The 18,891-nt window shown below is 36.2% G+C and overlaps 1 protein-coding gene and 1 pseudogene across 8 annotated transcripts in view; one reads left to right on the forward strand and one right to left on the reverse strand.

Moving 5' to 3' along the window:
- Positions 1 to 17,164, forward strand: part of Rab27a (RAB27A, member RAS oncogene family) — a 78,233-nt gene extending 61,069 nt beyond the window's left edge. For 7 of the 8 annotated variants that reach the window (XM_015480642.2, XM_048793727.1, XM_048793728.1 and 4 more), the window contains 2 exons: positions 437 to 560; positions 14,926 to 17,164. In XM_015480642.2, the coding sequence (XP_015336128.1) occupies positions 437 to 560; positions 14,926 to 15,121 (320 nt within the window). In that variant the 3' untranslated portion in view covers positions 15,122 to 17,164. Of the gene's footprint in view, positions 1 to 436; positions 561 to 3,198; positions 3,327 to 14,925 lie in introns of those variants that run through there. The other variant, XM_048793732.1, reaches the window with a different exon arrangement.
- On the reverse strand, positions 11,518 to 12,376 carry LOC107138084 (annotated as a pseudogene).
- Positions 17,165 to 18,891: the final 1,727 nt, after the last annotated feature.

Genomic DNA, 18,891 nt, shown 5'->3' on the forward strand with positions numbered 1-18,891 from the left:
TGTATCTTGTTTGTTTTAAATAGGTTGATTCTGCCTTATAATAATAAAAAATAGGTGAAAGACGTTTTAGGTAGAAATAGGTTAGTCTATAAAAAGATAGTTCTTTTAAAAAAGCCATTGCTAATGGAAAGAAAATGTTAAAAGACAAGTGTTTTGTGTGTGTATGTGTGGGTATACATACTTTTGAGGGTTATCACAGTCTTCTATAAGTCTGTATAAATAATACTGAGATATGTGTTAAGGACAGGAAAAAGTTTTATATTTCTACCCCATACTTTCAGTTTTACAGATTAGATTATTGATGCTTTGAAGCATTATATTGGTTTCTTAAATATGTGTATATATTTATGGTTTTCAAAACACTTTTGTATGTATTCTTTATTGATCATGTGCTTATGTTATTATTTGCCTATAATAAACTTTCTTATATTGTTAGGCCAGCTACAAATGCATGCATATTGTGAAAACCCAGACATAGTGTTATGTGGAAATAAGAGTGATTTGGAAGACCAGAGAGTAGTAAAAGAAGAGGAAGCCAGAGGACTTGCTGACCAATATGGGTGAGTATTTTTGTGGTGAAATCTAGAGAAAACATTTTCATTATAAACCTTTGTAGATGACTGGGTAATAAAAAAGACAAAAATGAAAAATTAAAGCAAAAAGCTTGGATGTAGGCCTTGGGAGATGTCAAATATCTACTTTTTATATTAATATCATGATAGTGGGAATCATAGAAAAATCATGGGATAAGGGTCTCCCCCAGGAGAAAGACAGCTTTGACTGCAAATGTACTATGTGTAGGGCCTCCTTTTCAAGGTGCCAACTGGAGACTTGTAGGATAAGGAAATCCTTTATGTTGAGCAAGGAAATTTCAAAGCCAGTTCATATAATACTATAGACAATTCTAGCATTTGAGGTCTTATTGAGTATCACAGACCAGGTGCTGACTTTGACTGGGAGAGCCGGTGAAGAGTCCCTTTGGTTTAGGCTATTTTTATGGTGGAGGGTTAGCAAAATGCTGTCTTCCTCCTTGAGCTGTGGGAGTAGGGTCATAGTGGCAATAGAATGAATTGGGCACAACAGAAGAAGCCATCTATTGCTTATCCAAGTATAAAGGGCACCTCTACAAATGAATTGGTTTTATTTTGACCTCTGGTACTATGAGAACCCAAATTCAGATACTTGCTATTAAAAGAAGGTAGTGAGAAGGATTGGGAAGGGAGGGGAGGGAAATGGAGGTATGTATGATATAAGAGGTAGAAGGTGTTACCCAGATAGTTGGCTTGAGAATTCAAGGAGGCCAGGGGAGGACCTTTCCTGGTTGATTCTGTGACCGCTGCTTAGTTTTTCCTTGGGTTGTTGGAGGTTAAGAAGGCCCTCAAGGCAGGGCTTTAGGAAGTGGGTAGAAGGATAGGTTGGTCAGGTGAGAAGAAACCAGAATCTGGAGGGCTTTGAATACCAGATTAGGAGATTAGATTTGGTCTCTGGAGGACAGAGGATTGCTGAAAGCCTTTGAGCATGGAGAGATGTTATACATATTTTTCCAAATCAGTCTGGGAGCCTTAGAAGGGGTGAAATGGAAGGAGGGAAGACTAGAGACCGGGAGATTCAGCTGTGAGGAGGGTAAGGGCTGGATTAGCGGAAAAGGAAAAAGGGGTAAATCAGAAAAAACACACATGTGGGGCAGAACAGGATTTTAAATCATTCTCAATTTGCAATTGGATGTGGAGTTACACCCAGAGTAGATGATGTTTAACCATGTTAGAAATACCTGGGGCACTTTTAATATACGTAATTGTAGGCCTGTGTCCTTCTGACATAGTTGATCTGGAGTTTATGAGGTAGGTTTCAAGTGAATATCTACATGTGAAGGGATCTGTCACAGTGATTTGAAATTATGCACCAGGGGGAGTCGGGTAAGCAGTCTTTATAAGGTGTTGGTTTTGTGTCTCACGCTGAAGCTTGAAGTGCACAGGACAGGGAGTCAGGAAAGAAAGGTGGATGTCAAGTGGAGGATGGAGGTAAGAAGTGAGAACCAGTTGGGACCCACAAGCGTGTACTGAAATTCATGTCAGCCCTTGTTGCCTCTGATCTTAATGATGTGCGTGTCCTGAAAAAGCCAGGACCCTCTGCTACAAGTATAGCCACATATACCTGGCTCAGGGGTCCCAGGAGCTAAAGGAAGGTCTGGGGTGGGTGAAGCAGGTGCAGGTCTGATTGCTGGTTTATATCAACAAGACAAGCCAAGAGATAAGGAACAGTATGTAAAAGCATTAAAATGGCTACTGCTTCACTTCTGCCCTCCATATCTCCACCAGATCTCTTTTGTGGTGTACCCTAAGCAGGAAGGAAATTCTGGGAAATGTTCCCCCCAGCCAGGTTGATATATTAAAGAGGCACTACCCCAGGGGATTCTGGGCAGTGGTGTCCTCTGCAGGATATTCATATGTGGTGGTTGAGAGTGATTGGGGAGATTCTGAGGTGGAGGCTGACAAAGGCCCACAAGCAGTTCTAATAAGTACCCCACTCTGCCCCACCCCTTGAGAGGCACTCAAGGAAGTAGAAGGGAAACAGGGAGAGGTTAAATACCACAGAGAATGCTGAAATGTTGAGAACTGTGTTGCAAGGAGGTAAAGAGGAAGTAAGCGATGAAGCAATGGAAGCCAGATACCTAGACCATGCTTTTGACAAGTGTGTCAGTAAGGGCAAGAGCAGGGCAAATAGAGGAGTTAGCTTCAGCTAGCAAGTATATTCTTAAGTATTGGGGGAGAGTCAAGATTGACTTCTCCCTCTGGGCTTCTTCAGCTGTTGCTTTTTTTCTCTGGTCTGGGTCTCAGAATTCCACAGTCAGCCTGGTAGCAGAGAGCCTGGCATTGCCTTCTGTCACATTGAGGATCTGAGGAGTGTGGAGACTGTTTTTCACCTGTGTCCAGCTCACAACAGCTGTGGGATGTTTCACAGAGAGGAGCCCAATCTGTAGTTGTTGAGTTAAAATGAGAAGAAAAGGGATTAACAGATTGGAAAAACTGAAACTCTTGAAGAAGATGAGAGAAGGAAAGAAACAGAATTCTAATGGGATTTAGAAAGCAGTGTGGTTCTGTAGGCTCTTTGGCACTTTTAGATGAAAATATGATGGAACAATTTGGCTCATATGTATTTTACAAGTTTGGCATAAACATTTAATGATTATTTTCACAGAAATCATGTTTCATTCTTCATAATTATAACATTTTCATTGGTGGCCAATGTACTAAAAGGACTGTGTCAGTCAGTACATCCTTGTATTTAACAGTTAGAAAACAAGGGTACAGCTTATGGCATGTTTTCATATCATTTACATGTTCTGATAAGTTTACATTTTTTTTTTGTTACCACAGTCATAAAAATAGATCATTGGTTCTCAAGTAGTTTTGTGCCACATATATAAAATAAGAGCTTTTGTCTTAGAAAAACTTTGCAAATTGGTAATTAACATTATAGTGTAAATATGGAACATGAATCTGTGAGTGCTGGAACAAGTATATATGAAAATGAGGACTTCATGCAGCAGCAAAACATGTGCACATGATGATGAATATCAGAATTTTTTTTTTTAGTAGTTTAGGAGTCTATTTACCCTAATTCTTTAAGCATTTTTTTTCTGCATTCATTTTTTTCTATGAAACTTGGTTAAATTATAATTTGAAGCTCTTAGGTCACTTTAAACAAGACAAAATGATCTCTCTGGTAAACCAACTGAGATTTGCCAGAACAAATGGAAAACAGTGCTTTTCAATGTGTTGTATTGAATGCTATTGTCAATGAAGTCAGAGAAAATAGCAAAACAGAGACTTGTTCAAACTTGGGCACCAGTCAGCCAAAGTGATTACTATCTACACTGTTGTTAAAACATTTTTAAAATAATTACAAAGTCAATGATGAATACATTAGAATAGAAAACAGAATGAAATATTGGCAACAATATTCTTTTAGATGATACTGTTAGGTCTCAAATATGTATCAGAATCACTGGAACACCGAGTCTCTCAGAGGTACTGATTCAGTAGGTCTGGGATGGAGCAGATAAATTTACATCTGTCACTGATTTTCAGATGCTGTTGCTGCTGGTTCAGTATGGCACTTTAGGAACATGCACAGAAGCTAGCAGGTGTGCATGCTAGCAGATATTTTCCTTGAAGAGAATCATTTATACATAGAATATGAGATAGTTATTTACTTGCACCCTGCTTGGGTAGAGGAAATGTGCCCAATGACTTTTCATTGGAAAATCCATGCTAAAGAGAGAAGGATTTTTTTTCCTATATAATTTTATCAGTTATGCTATAGATGGGAAGGGACACTAGAATTAGTACTGAGGAAGGGCTAACCACAAGTGAGTAAGCAAGGAATTCATTATGTGAGTAAAAATGGTTGGATCAAAATGCTTGTCCTCACTGCTTTATTCAAAGAGGATAGTTTGTGGTGACAATAAGTCATTTTTTAAAATGCAGAGTCTGAGGGAAGTAGAGAAAATTGTGGATGTGATCAAAACACGACAACTGAATATACATATTTCATGTTCTGTGCAAAGAAATGGGCAGCAAATTTAAGAGGACTTTTTCCTGACTGAAGGCTGATGGCAGTTGATGAGGAAGGTGCTCAAAAGTTTCTGGAACAAAAGAGGAGTTAAAAACATTTATTTGTAACATTAAAAAATCAGTATAAACCATTTCTTAGATTTTTAAAAATTTTATTAGTTGTTGATGGATCTTTATTTGTTTATTTATATGCGGTGCTGAGATATGAACCCAGCGCCTCGAACATGCTAGGCAAGCACTCTATCACTAAGCCACAATCCCAGCCCATTTCTTAGATTTTAAGTGGCAGAGCTTAGCAGAAGCTGTCTTACCTAGTCTGAGCTAGATGAAATGTGATATGAATCACTTGATCGTTCCCAGTTTGGTTCTTTGCAAACTTGGTGACATCCTTCCTTGATAAGAGAAATAAATTATTGATGTATCATTGGGCATGTTTTAATGGCACACAAATAAACCATAATCAAACATACAAGACTGATTTCTGGAGCCCAATACAACTCAGTTGAGGATCTAGATTTCATTTGCCACAGTCTCTCAGGTTCAGGCAACACACCATTCCTTTTTCTGTAAATGTTATTCAGTTAGTATCCAGAAGACTATGGAAATACCAAGACTCACTTCTCCTTTATGTGAAAATTTTCTCCACAATTTCTAGATCCACATGTGAATCAAATACAGAGAACCATTTAACAACCATCCAACATACTTACTGTCATTCCTGGCAATTTCTAGCTGGGATTTAGGATCTTCTAGTTTTGAGGGAATAAATAATAGAAAAGAAACCAACTGGATGTGAATTCTAACCCATGGCCTGAGTGAGATATGAATGTCTTGGTGTAAAACTACAAATAATACCATCCCTCTCATTGATATGAAGCTGTAAACATTTCATTTAATATTTTTATTTTAAAATTTGTGATTAATCTACTTTTAAAAGCACATTAAAATTAGTTGTCTGCATGTACTTCAAATGACCATTTATAAACTGATATTTAGACAGAGTTTTTTCATACCTTTGGCAATACTGCTCCATGATAGTGCTATATTAGCACCACCATGTGGAGAGAGGGAGCAATACCAATTTTTTTATGCTTATAAAGGGGGCAGGTGATCCTCTTGAATATTTTGCTAAGATTACTAAATTTTGCCTAATAAGTTTTTGGAAAAGTATCATATTTTTGAGAGAAGAAAAATCCCATTGTATGAAAATTTATTGAACCCTGGCTGGGTGCTACACTTGAGCTAAGCACTGAGCGTGTGTTATCTTATTTCCTCCTCACCAAGACCTCAGGAGCAGAGCTTCTTCCCCTTTACTGATAAGGAGCAGCAGGTCCCAGAGCTGGAGGCCAGAATATGAGGAGTTGGCTTTAGAACCCAGAAACTTTATTGCTGTTCTTATTCCTTTCTTTTTGTTTACTCTTTCTTCCCCAACCCGAGAATTTGAGATCTTTTTATATTGCTTTAAAAAACATGAAATATTTAATGAAAGTGCTTAGGTAAAATAGCTCAAACCCCTTCTGAATGTGAACATCAGAAGCTGTGAACATAAAAATATTTCTAACTCCATTCACTTCGTCTCCTATATGCAGTCCGACTTTTAAAAGTGAGTACAAGACATATTTCTGTCTCAGGCATCATTTTCTTATGGTAGGAGAGTCTTTTAATTTTTTGTCAAAGAAGTCAAGTTTATTAGATTTGAACAAAAATAAGGAATTCAGCAATGGCAAAATCCTCAAGAGGACTCTAAACTAATTCAATTTAAATGGAGGTCTAAGTGTTAGTTAGCTGTGCTATTTTGGATATAGCAATCTAAATAAAAACATCAAGAAGTGTAGAAAAACAATGTTAGGAAAAGTTTGGTTATGACTTTCATTATCTTTAATAGCAAAAAGAGAAATAATGGAGACTGAAGTTGAAACATTTTGAAGGTTTTATCACCTGTGTTTGCCTGAAGTTCAATATGTCACTTATTTAATTTTTGAAGTCATTTAATAGATGTTGTAAAAAGAAAATTTACCATGGGTGAAAAAATTCTACAATTCATAACAATTTCTTTCTCTTAAATGCACATGAATTAAACATAATCCTTTTAAAAAATAAAAGGAGGCTCTCTATCATGATCTATATTTTTATTTTTCTAAATGTTTCTACATTTTTTTTCTTCAAAATGGAAGGAGAGTCTTAATTCAGGGTTTTCTCTGTGGATCTTATCTAGTTCACTTTTCCTCTAACAGCCAAAGAACTGAGAGTGGAATGGAGTGAACTCTAGCATTCATTTATTCCTGAGGACTTACAAAAACCATATTGCCCTAATTATGTAAAAACAAACAAACAAGTAAAAACCCAAAAAACTCTGTTGAGTTGGAAGACTTTGAAGTTGTTAACCTGACTCTCGGTCCCATGACTTGGAGTTTCATAAATGGTAGGAAAATATACTTTTATTTGAAAACAAACACAAGTTTGTTACCTGAATTTTGGGTTACAAATCTAACCTATGTCTTGTAAATATTGCGTATCTTTTTAAAAAAATTTTATTTAATTTTATTTTTTTTATATATTTTTTATTATTTTTTTATTGTGTATCTTTTAATGAGTAACTTAAAATTTATAGCTTAACTTCTTTACCTTGAAATTCTACCAATTAAATATTGCTTCAGTTAATAAACATTGGTCAATAGCTCATAGCTAAAGAAGCATCAGCCATTTTTATGTTGGTATTAATCAGTAAAAGATCCATTTTTACCAGCATTTTAGTGAAGATCACTTGGAGGAACAAGAAGTTTGATAAGGATGTGAGGGAAGCAAATGCTTTGGAGTATGAAACACTTTTCAGAACCTGTATGAGAGAGCCATTCTTGATATGGGGAAGTATGCTTCTGCCTACAAGAATTAGTACAGCCCAGTACTGTAGATTTTATAAATCAGCTACATTGTACATTAAACTAACATTTGTGAACTAGCAGGAAACTTAATATTTACAATGTTGCTATGACATGTAGCTGTGACTGTACATGATTCAGTGACATTATTTCTTTGGGATGATGTGTTCCAAGTTTTAAGCAAAAATTTAAATACATTTTGTTAACTAACCCATTTCTATATTGGAAATAAACATTAAGTTTCACTATGTGTCAGATTATGATGGAAGAGCTTTAAAATATTAGCTCATTTAATCTTTTTTTTTAAAAAAAACTTTTTAGATGTTGATGGACCTTTATTTTATTCATTTATTTATATGGGGTGCTGAGAGTTGAACCCAGTGCTTCACACATGCTAGGCAAGTGCTCTACCACTGAGCCACAACCCCAGCCCATTTAACCTTTATAAGAAAATACTGATGTTTGGTATTACAGATGAAGCTATTAAAGCATAGAGGTTAGTAGGTTACCAGAGTTACTCATTTGGTAAAATGTAATACTAGGATTTGAATCCAGTCAGTTCCAGAGGTTATAGCTTTTACCCATTGTATCATACTGTCCATAACTTTCATGCATAAGTTTTAATGCATAAGTTTTAGAGTTTTCAAAGTATTTGCAACTATATTTTCTTATATGTGCTCAAAAGTGACTGTGAAATAATTTTCAGGAAGTGAGAGTAAAGAAACTGTGGGAAGGAAAAATAGCTCAAAGGAGATTCAGTTGGGAAATCAACTGAGATAGAGAACTCCAGAGTTGGAAAGAAATTTATAATTGACCTTGAGGGAATTTAAAAAATTAGGTGCACACCTGTAATCTCAGTGACTTTGAGACGTTGAGGCAGGAGGATTACAAGTTTGAGGTCAGCCTCAGCAAATTAGCAAGACCCTGTATCAAAATAAAGTTAAAAGGACCTGGGATGTGGTAGAGGATGTGGTAGAGTACTTGCCTGGTGTGTACAGGCCCTCGGTTCATTACCTAGTATGTCAAAAAAAAAAAAAAAAAAAAAAAAAAAAAAAGAGTAGCACATAATTATGATTTAGTATTTAAAGACAGTTTTCTACTTTTTTTTTTTTAGTTATTTCCAATTTATTCTTGGGGAGGTGAGTTTTAATAGCTTTTCCCTGTAATAATATATTTCTGATTGATAGAATGGTCAAGCTCTCTCCTTAAGTATAAGCAATGTTTCATAGACATTAACTGATTCTTTGTGGGTATAAATGAGAGGGATGAAGAAAATCTAAGTATTTACATTTTGAAAATGCTCAATCCAAAATTCTATTCTGTAGCAATATTAACATCACAAACCATCACCTAGATTTAGCTCAAAAACATCATAGGCACTGAGTAAAGAAATATTTATTGAATTCAATCACAAATCACATTTAATCAAATATTACATGTGATGAGTGGGGCAGTGGGGAGGGACAGAGATGCACTATCTTAATTTTGTAACAAGGAGACCAAAGAAGATAGAAGAAAAAAGATTGATGGTAACCAAAGACATAATCAGACAGGAAGTTTGAAACCTCCCAAGACTGTCTTTTTGCCCAACAAACTCAACTCTGATTGAGATATTTTAGAGTCAGCAAATGAAAGGGCAATAGGACGTGGACATGCTGGATTCCGTGGAGCACTGTGTCTGGCAAACCTTACAGAGGGTTAGATAAGTGCCCAGATGAGGTGATGGGTGGTCAGCCAGTGTTTCTCAGCCGTGCTCACACAGGAGAGAAGTGCACAGTTCTGTTGCCAGGCCTTTCGGCTTCTGGAGAAAGTGTATTGACAAGACAGTGTCATGAAGAATCAGAATGGAGAAATCACCTTCTATTCCCACACATGTCCCCTTAACATGTGTCTTAGTAATATTCCTGCCTGATTATGTCTTTCATTACTGTTTTGGAACAGTTCTGAAAAAAACATTAAAAAGTTACAAATAATTTAAAAAACTAAAACTTTTGAAGATATCCTGTGGAAGCTGCTACTTGCAAGACAGTAAAAGAATGAGGAAACTGGTAATGTGAGTCACTGAGGTAGAGTTAACATGCTATGAGAATACAGGAAAACAGATAGTCCAAGAAAAGTGATCATGGAGGAATTTAGAGTTCTGCTAAATTTAAGGAATGTTTTACTGAATCTAGCTGCAGACCCCCCCGCCCCTGAGGTGCTACATCTTTCTTTTGTATTTTTTATAGTTGAGAACATTTTGGCTAGATGCTTTGCCAAATGGTGGAAGGGAAATCAACAGTTTGAGGTTGTAAAGTTTTACCATCAATTTTATGTATTTATTAAGAAGCAGGAAGAATCTTTTAGTTGATTAATTGATCATTTCAAAATGATATGAAAAGTAGTCTGTTTTGAAAAAAAATGCCTTGTAAGTTATTTTAAAAGTTACATATATACCACAAGTGCTTGGATCATAGAACAAATGGATATATGAGATTAGATGGTCTTGAGGAATGCAGATGCTACAGAATTCAAAATGTCTTAAGTGTATGGTCCAGGAGTACAGCCTGGAACTGACAGATAGCAACACCTTTGACAAACATTGCCAGGTCCCTTGGATTTCTCTCCAATTTCGGCTTTTTTTTTTCCCCCCAGCAAGTGAAAGAGATTTATCTATTTTGGAAATCTTCACACAAAAAATAAATTTTGGAACCAGTAAAACCTATGGTTAGGCCGGTTACACTGGTATTAGACAACTCTGGATCCAAATCCTAACTGTTTCTTTCTAGCATTGTGAAATTGGGCAAATTACTTCATTTTTCTAAGCCTCAGTTTAATCATTTGTGAAACAGGAATATTGTGTACCTGAATAAAACCGTGGCCATATGTAATGAGTTCATGCACATAAAACACATGCATGTTTTTAATAATTATTACTGAGCTACCCAATTTCCCCCTTCATTTTAGAATAAATAATATATACCAACTTGTTTCAATCCAGGCAAACTAGAATGCTGTAAAGAAAATAAGAGGAATCCCCAAAGCAAAAAGGAGGGGGGTCCCCAAAACATGAAAATAGTTCTAGTTCAGAAAATATTTAATAGCGTGTTGTAAAAGTTGAAGTCAACTATATTATTTTCCCCTTTTAGTTAGTAGTTTTGGAAATCAGTATCTATTAATAAACCCTGGGAGAACATTGTGGGGAGATAGGAAGAACCCCATACTTGTTGATTGACTGTATGTCCTCCTCTGAGAAGTGTCTGTTCAGGTCCTTGGCCCATTTGTTGATTGGGTTGTTTGATCTCTTATTGTCTAATTTTTTGAGTTCTTTGTATACTCTGGATATTAGGGCTCTATCTGAAGTGTGAGGAGTAAAGATTTGTTCCCAGGGTGTAGGCTCCCTATTTACCTCTCTTATTGTTTCCTTTGCTGAGAAAAAACTTTTTAGTTTGAGTAAGTCCCATTTGTTGATTCTAGTTATTAACTTTTGTGCTATGGGTGTCCTATTGAGGAATTTGGAGCCCGACCCCACCGAATGTAGATCGTAGCCAACTTTTTCTTCTATCAGACGGCGTGTCTCTGATTTGATATCAAGCTCCTTGATCCATTTTGAATTCACTTTTGTGCATGGCGAGAGAAAGGGATTCAGTTTCATTTTGTTGCATATGGATTTCCAGTTTTCCCAGCACCATTTGTTGAAGATGCTATCCTTCCTCCATTGCATGCTTTTAGCCCCTTTATCAAATATAAGATAGTTGTAGTTTTGTGGATTGGTTTCTGTGTCCTCTATTCTGTACCATTGGTCCACCTGCCTGTTTTGTATTTTCTGTTTAAAACAGAACAGAAAACAAACTGAAACATAAGCCCTGCTATACATTAGCAATCTTACTTCATTTTTTTTTTTCTGATACTGGGGATTGAGCCCAGAGTCTAGGCAAGTGCTCTACCATGGATGAACATCCCTAGCCCTATCTTAACAGTTTTAAAGGACATCAGCTATAGAAAAAAAAAAAAAGAAAAAGCTAAGAATAGAATTGTGTTTACAGATACCAGATGTAACAGTGAGTGATCAGTAGAACCTCTTACAGAGCTTTGTGGTATTACTGAGCAGAAGCTATTTTGTAATTACTGGCGGTTAACAGAGATGCAGAATTCTTTGCCAGATATTTTAGGAAATCATACAGATAGCTCAATAGTAATGCAAGGTTCTTATCATCAAAGAGAGCATAGGCCAACTTGATCAAATTCTTACAAATAATCTCTGTAGGTGTGGCACTCCATAAACCAGGGACGCTGGCGCATTAGGGTGGGCCAAAAGAATTTTGGCATATTGGGGCCTCTCACATTTATAGAGCAGCTAAGTGCCCAGTATCACATTGGAATACTCTTATTCCTGCCACAACTTTATATACTGCTTACTCCTTATTATTGACATTTTCCTGTGATTTCTTACAAATTTTAGAAGAGCACCTACGTCCTCAGCAGAGAGTTGAAACTGCTGCTTCTGCCTGGTTACTAAGTCCCACTCCTCAACAAGCCAAGGTTGTAATTCTTGAGGAATCTTCACTTTAACTTCCATTCCATTGTTAAATGTCTGTTCACTTTCCACAGTGGGATCTCCCTGCCCCCCTCTTTTTTTCTGGGGGTAGGATGCTGGAGAGCTTTGCTGGTACTGCCACCATCTCCATTTCCAGGAGTCTTCTGTCCGTTCTTTCTTGTCTTCCTCACGGGTTCTGAAGGGGGGTTTTATGCAGAGTGCCCCTACCCCCATCTTCCTTGGAGAGTTGGCTCAAGATTCTTTGACTGTGAATTAGTTGTCTTTTTTCTTGAGGAGGCACCTTTCACCATACTTCTCTGCATATTGCTTTGAGTTGGTTTTTTGAAGTTGTCTTCTGCAGGGGGTTGTCTACGAGTTTGAAAACCCCTCTTTCTAGAACTCATTCAACCCTGTTTTTCTTTCAAACAACAATCTTCCTTCTTTCCCTTCCAAGAACTCCTAATGATTTTCCAGATGGACTCTTACGGATCTTCTGGGATGATCTGGAAGGATGAAGTGGGAGATACAACCCCAGATTCTGTAGTCAGGGATGGTTCTGCAATAAGGATCAGATTTTCTGATCCTTACTTATGGCAGACTTAGCTTTTCTGATGGTGACCTGAAATGAGAATCCAGTTCTTTCTAGCAGCTGCCATGTGATCACTACTGTGCCCCCAACTGCCATAGTCACTACCATTCTTTGCCAATGTTTGGATTTGAGCAACGAGATATGAAAGGAACTCTTCCCTCTTTCCTGAGAGATACACACAGAGGAAGAGAATCTTTTCTTCCTTGGAACTTTCGTGGGATGAGATCTCACAGCTGGAATGTTGCCTCTGTGGTCATGAAGGGAGGCAGACGGAGGAAGCCAGAAGGATGGCAGAATCTAGGTCCTTTGGTTGTATTCTTCAACAGCTGAATTACTCAACTCTGCGACCTCACTACTTTGGCCTCATGCAAGATAACAAATTCCCATTGTGACTTATACACATTTGATCCAGAAGTTTGTTACTTTCATCTAAAAGCATTCTTTCTTTCCAATCCTAGATGTTACACATTTAATACATAGGTGTGTTTTCAGAACAATGTGTAATTATTTTGTGCTCTTTACACAAATGATTTCGTATCAAGCAACTTTTTTTTTTTTTGCTTGACATTTAATTTGGAGAATTTTTGCCATGTTGATACACTGTAGGCATTACACAATATTCCACTGTATGATGATAGCACAGTTTATTTATCCATACACTTACTGATGGGCATTAATGTTAAAATTTCCACTATTACAGATGGTACTTCAGTAAATATTTTGTTCAGTGATGCCATGTGAACATATGTGAGTTTCTTCAGTTCTGTACTGTCCAATATTGTAGCCAATAGACACATGTGATTATGTGAATTAAAATTAGTGGAAATTAAAAAATTGGTCATTGCTTGCATTAATCACATTTTAAGTGCTCAATCAACAGATTACTATTGGACAGCATGGGCATGGACAATTTCTGTCTTTGTGGAAAGTTCTTTTGGATAGTGCTCCTCTGGGACAGTGCTGCTCAATATTTTTTCACAACATAGCACACACAGGAAATTATAATATTTGTACAGTTCCCTAAGATGAATAACAAGGCTTGATCAGGTAGGAGAATACTGGCTCAGGGACTCTGGCTGCCCGAGACCATTCTCAGTTGCCCCAAGGTGTGAGGGTTCCATGATATCTCCATAGTAACTCATTTACTGTGCACTACTAAGTCTACACTTAACCTTAGAATGTGTATCTAGAAGTGGTGTTGCTGGTCCATAGTACATACACACATTGTTTCCAAAGTAGTTTTAATTGTCCATTCCTGCACCAGCAGTAAATGCAAGGTCCTCTTTTCCTGTGGCCTTGGGAGCACTTGGTAGTGGGAGACTCTATATTTTTGCCAATGTGATGGATGTGAATTAATTAATATGCCATTACTTTAATTTGCATTTCCCTTGTTTTTGGTGAGGTTGAACATTATTTCACTAATGTTATTTCTTTCTGAGAATTTTCTGTTCAGATTCTTTGTCTATTTTGCATCACCTATTTATCATTTTAATTAACTTGAATTATTTATATTTTTTGGATACTAGCTCACTTGTTAGTTATATTAACACAACCATTTATTTTGGTCAGTAACTCACCTTCTAACTTTGTTTATGATATATGCCATGGCACCAAAGTTTAATTTTATTATTATTATCAAGATTATTGAGCTGGGTGCATGTCTATAGTCCCCGCTACTGGAGGCTGAGATAGAAAAAGATTCCTAGAACCCAGAAGTTTGAGGCCAACTTCAGCAACATAGCAAGACCTGGTCTCAATAAAGCAAACACACAACACAAACAAGATTATCAAGCTTTTCCTCTGTGTTTGAGCTATAAATATTTCCTTGTGTAATAAAGATATTTTCTTACATTTTCTTCTAAAGGTTTTCAAGTTCTGCTTTCACATAGAGGAATTTCATTTCTTATATCAAGAATTAACTCTTAAATTTTTAAAAGTCAAAAAAGTTCCCATTCTATAATGTTTGTAAAATGTATATTCCATAAATATATTTTCTTAAAAATAAATAATCTTTGGAAGTGTCTAAAACCTCTAGTTTAAAAAAAAATTTTTTTAATTGTTGATAGACCCTTATTATTATTTTTTTATTTATATGTGGTGCTGAGAATCAAACCCATGCTTCACACATGCCAGGAAAGTGCACTACCACTGAGACCCAGCCCCAGCCCCTACAACCTCTAGTTTTACATTTCTATTAGGAATACAGTGAGGATTATTTTATTTTATTTTTCACTTTACACTGGAGTGGTTAAATGTTTGTCATCTTGTATATTTGTACTCAACTTTTTTTCTCTAATTTGAATTACCAAGGCCAAAGGTCACTGTCTCTCCCCTTCTGTTATTTGGGTTGTCTCTGTCTTCCAGCATACCCTACTTTGAAACTAGTGCTGCCAATGGGACAAACATAAGTCAGGCGATTGAGATGCTCCTGGACCTGATAATGAAGCGAATGGAACGGTGCGTGGACAAGTCCTGGATTCCTGAAGGAGTGGTGCGATCCAATGGCCACACCACTACAGATCCATTAAATGAAGAAAAGAAGGGGACATGTGGTTGTTGAAAACTCAAGTGTGCGGCACCATATTTCAGATGGCCCGTGTCTGTGACCTTCCCTATGGCTGACACAAGGCACAGTGAGATTAATAGGCTTGTGTACAAACTGCTTCTCCCCATCTCCCTTAGACCTACTAACTAAGCATCCAGTCTTTAATTTGTTGCAGCTTTGTAAACATTTAAGATTCAGCCTGCGATTTAGGAAAAATATTTCACAGAGCCAAAAGTGCCTTTTACAACCTTAGCCCATGAGGGTAAATCATTCAAAAATTGGTAACCACAGAAGAGTGTATTACACGGAAAATACCACCTGCCTTAATGCAAATAGACCTAGAGTCTCACATTAAGATCTTAGGTATAGTTATAAAATAATCACAGTTTTTAATCCAAATTTACAAACTCCTACTATAGGTAACCTTCTAAAATCACCATTTTAACCACTTGAATGTTAAATAAGAATATAAATACACATCAGATTAGTGTCTTTGAGCATTAATTCGATTAAGCATTCCCTTTAACATGAATAGAGGGCAAATCATGGCAGAATCTATAGATCCTGGATAAACTGGATTGATGATAAACTGATCGTGACTGTAGACTCGTTATGATTTTTGTTGGTTGGAAAAGGGTTGGGGTTCGAGGCAGAGGTGGCTTAATTAGTATGAGCAAGTAAAGCTACATTCCCATTGCTCTAAGGACCAATAGAAGGATCAGGAACTAGATTTCACAGCTTCAGTGCATTTATAGTTGGCCTGTATCCTGGGCACATCTGAACACGGCTGGTGTTTATTCTGTATATGTGATAAGTAAATATTTAGCTTGTTTTTCTTCATATTTATAATGTTGGTCTGGCATCCTCTGACTGCAGTTTCAATTAGCTTATAGACTACTAATCTTCTATCTTCACCATTAGGCTCTGTATGGTTCATATTTGCAACTTGTTTTATTTTTTCATTGGTGCAATTGAAGAAATTTGTTTTTAATTGTGTAGAATGTCTGTTTGCTATTTGTCAGAAGATAAATGGATTTGTATTCTAGTTCAATCTAAGAGAAACTGAAGTGTTCTATAGCTTGTATTTTTCACTGGGATCATGGGTGTTTACTGTACTTGCTTGGTCTTGCCAAGATCATGTATTCTGCTGTATTGCCAAAGTGTCTTCATACCAAATTAAAGGTGGTTTTAAAATATACTTCATGGAAATAGCTTATAAAGTTCAAAGGTATTTCATTTTGAGGAAAATTCTTATTTATTAAAGTGGTTTAAATATTGTAGATTAAAATTTCTAGAGAGCTTAGTGGTTGTTTAGAAGAAATATCACTTATTATAATTTAAATAAAAATAAATGTATTTTGTGGCAGCAAATATTTGGCAGAACTGTAACTAGAAAAATACAAGTAGGAAGAAAAATTTACTTTCCAATAAGTTTCATCTGGCCTTTTATTGAACACTTACCATGTTTTTTGTTTTTGGCTCCTGCCTTTTTACCACTCCTGTAACAAACCTAACCATGATACTAAGATTTTACATATTTCTATTCTTGAAATGAGGGCTTCTTTTAAATACCAAATAAGTCATTCAAGCCTACACATTTGAACAGTATTCTAATGAGGAAGATATCCAGATGTTTCAAGGGCAGGGCCATAATCATACAGCAGTGCCTTCTAAAGCTGCCGTAAGACTTCAGTGGAGTGTGCCTTAATTAAGCAGTTATATATCAGGGCACATTTTATGTGGTCTATTTGTATAATTAAAAGTAAGACAAGGTTTCAGTTTTCAAGAATCGGATGTATAAGTAGCTACAAATTCTATTGGCCTTAAACACAGCACACAATAAAATGTACGCATAACAGTGCACACTCAAGAACCACCTTTATTAATTAAATAACCAGTATTCTCTTTGAAAATCATTTGTTTAAATTTGCTATCAAAGTACCATATTTTTGTGTGTCAATGTATTTTTCTATTTACAATCCCGTGTAAAAGTAAAGCATATCTTCAGTGAACCTTATGTTTACTAAGAGATAATAAAAGAGTGATCTAATCTGTCAAGTTTGTGTGTGATCATAACTTCATTTCTCATCACAATATTTCCAATCACAAAAAGGTTGTCATGCTAAGGGACAGATTCCATTAGATTCTCATTAAGGTCCAGTAAAATAACATTCTGGAAAAAATAATTCAAAATATTATAATCTCATATTATTGAGCATCTATATTGTAAAAAGTGCTGTACTAGGCAACTCAGATAAACAAAACAAGGATGGTTAAAGCTTGAATTAAGATCAGAACTGAGAGACAATGGAAGAGACAATGGGAAGGGTATATTTACTAACTGGATAAGGAGGAAATGTGTAGAGAGGCGGCCAATATGACCTTATTTCCTATCACTGTCCTTATCACTCACATTTTTCTGGTGCATCAGCTTCCTTGGATCAGTGAGTATGTTCCTGCCTCAGAGCACTTGCAATTTTTATTCCTGCTGTCTCAAATGCTAGTATTCCATGTTATCTGTGTGGCTTCCTTTTCTACCCTTTTAGACTGTTCATATGTCACCTGATCTAGAAGGACTTTACAGACAACTTTATATAAGATAGCAGTCACTCCCTTTCATAGCCCCAACCAAGCTGTCATTCTCTGACCCATTATCCTGCTTTCTTTTCTTAATTTCACTCACAGCTACTCAATATATTTATGTTTCTCCCCATTCACTAAGATATAAGCTCCACAAGGACAGAGACGGGGAGTTTGTCAAAATTGTGTTCCATCACCTGGGCCTGGTATATAACTGGTACTCAAATGTTTGTTAATTGAGCAAAGAACTTAAGAGGTAGGAGGATCAAGTGAAAGAGTTTTTAATACAGGAGTCACTCTTGATATTAAAAGATACTGGAGTAGAATTTGAAAACAAAAACGGCATAAAAATGTTTAGAAAGGCTCATATCTAATAGGTTTGTATTGATTCATTATAAGAAATTAGGAAATTTGAGAAGTACATTCTTATCCTGTGACATATCAAGATGGCTAACAATCTAAGAAATGTTCAATAAGGAATATTTCGTTTTGCATTTTTATAAATGCGATAGTTGCATTTTCCAGGTCTTTTTTGACAGTTGGTGACTATATAACTAGAACATGTTTCCATTATAAAATACTTAGATAATGCTGGATAAAATTTGAAGAACCTATCTTAAATGTATAATTTCTCAAGAAGGTAAGTGATGCCCCAAGACTATCTTTTTCTCCTCAAAAAGGACAATAGAGGCAACTTAAAACAACTTGATGTTGAAAGTGGTTTGCTTTGGGTTTGGTTTTGCCAGTATCAGTAGTTGAGATGCTTGGTCTTAACAGCTGTGTACTGTTTGAATCTGTTAGAAGTAGGGTGCTGGAACTGAGAATTCTCTTTCCCAAATTCACAGCCAGGATTTGGTCTATGTCCTTAGTTTCCTGTGATAGCTTATAACCATAAGTCTGCTCTTTACAAGGTTTGATATTCAAGTTTATATGATCTAATTTTTCTAGGAAAAATAAACTAAAAGTTATCATTGAAAAACTCGACTCTCTGTGGAATGAATACTTAGTAAAAGCAATCAAAATTTGTTCAGAAGAAACATCTCTACATAGACCTTGTTAAAATCCTGAAGAAAACACCCAACTATGGTTGAGCCACAATTTCAAATTAGAATCCATTCCTTCCTAACCCTTACTCCAATCATGAATAAGGCCAAGAGGAGTTGGCATTTAAGAACTTCAAATAATGTATTCAAAAGGAGACCACA

The sequence above is a fragment of the Marmota marmota genome, unplaced genomic scaffold, assembly GCF_001458135.2.
Source record: "Marmota marmota marmota unplaced genomic scaffold, marMar, whole genome shotgun sequence".
Classification (NCBI taxonomy): Eukaryota; Metazoa; Chordata; class Mammalia; order Rodentia; family Sciuridae; genus Marmota; species Marmota marmota.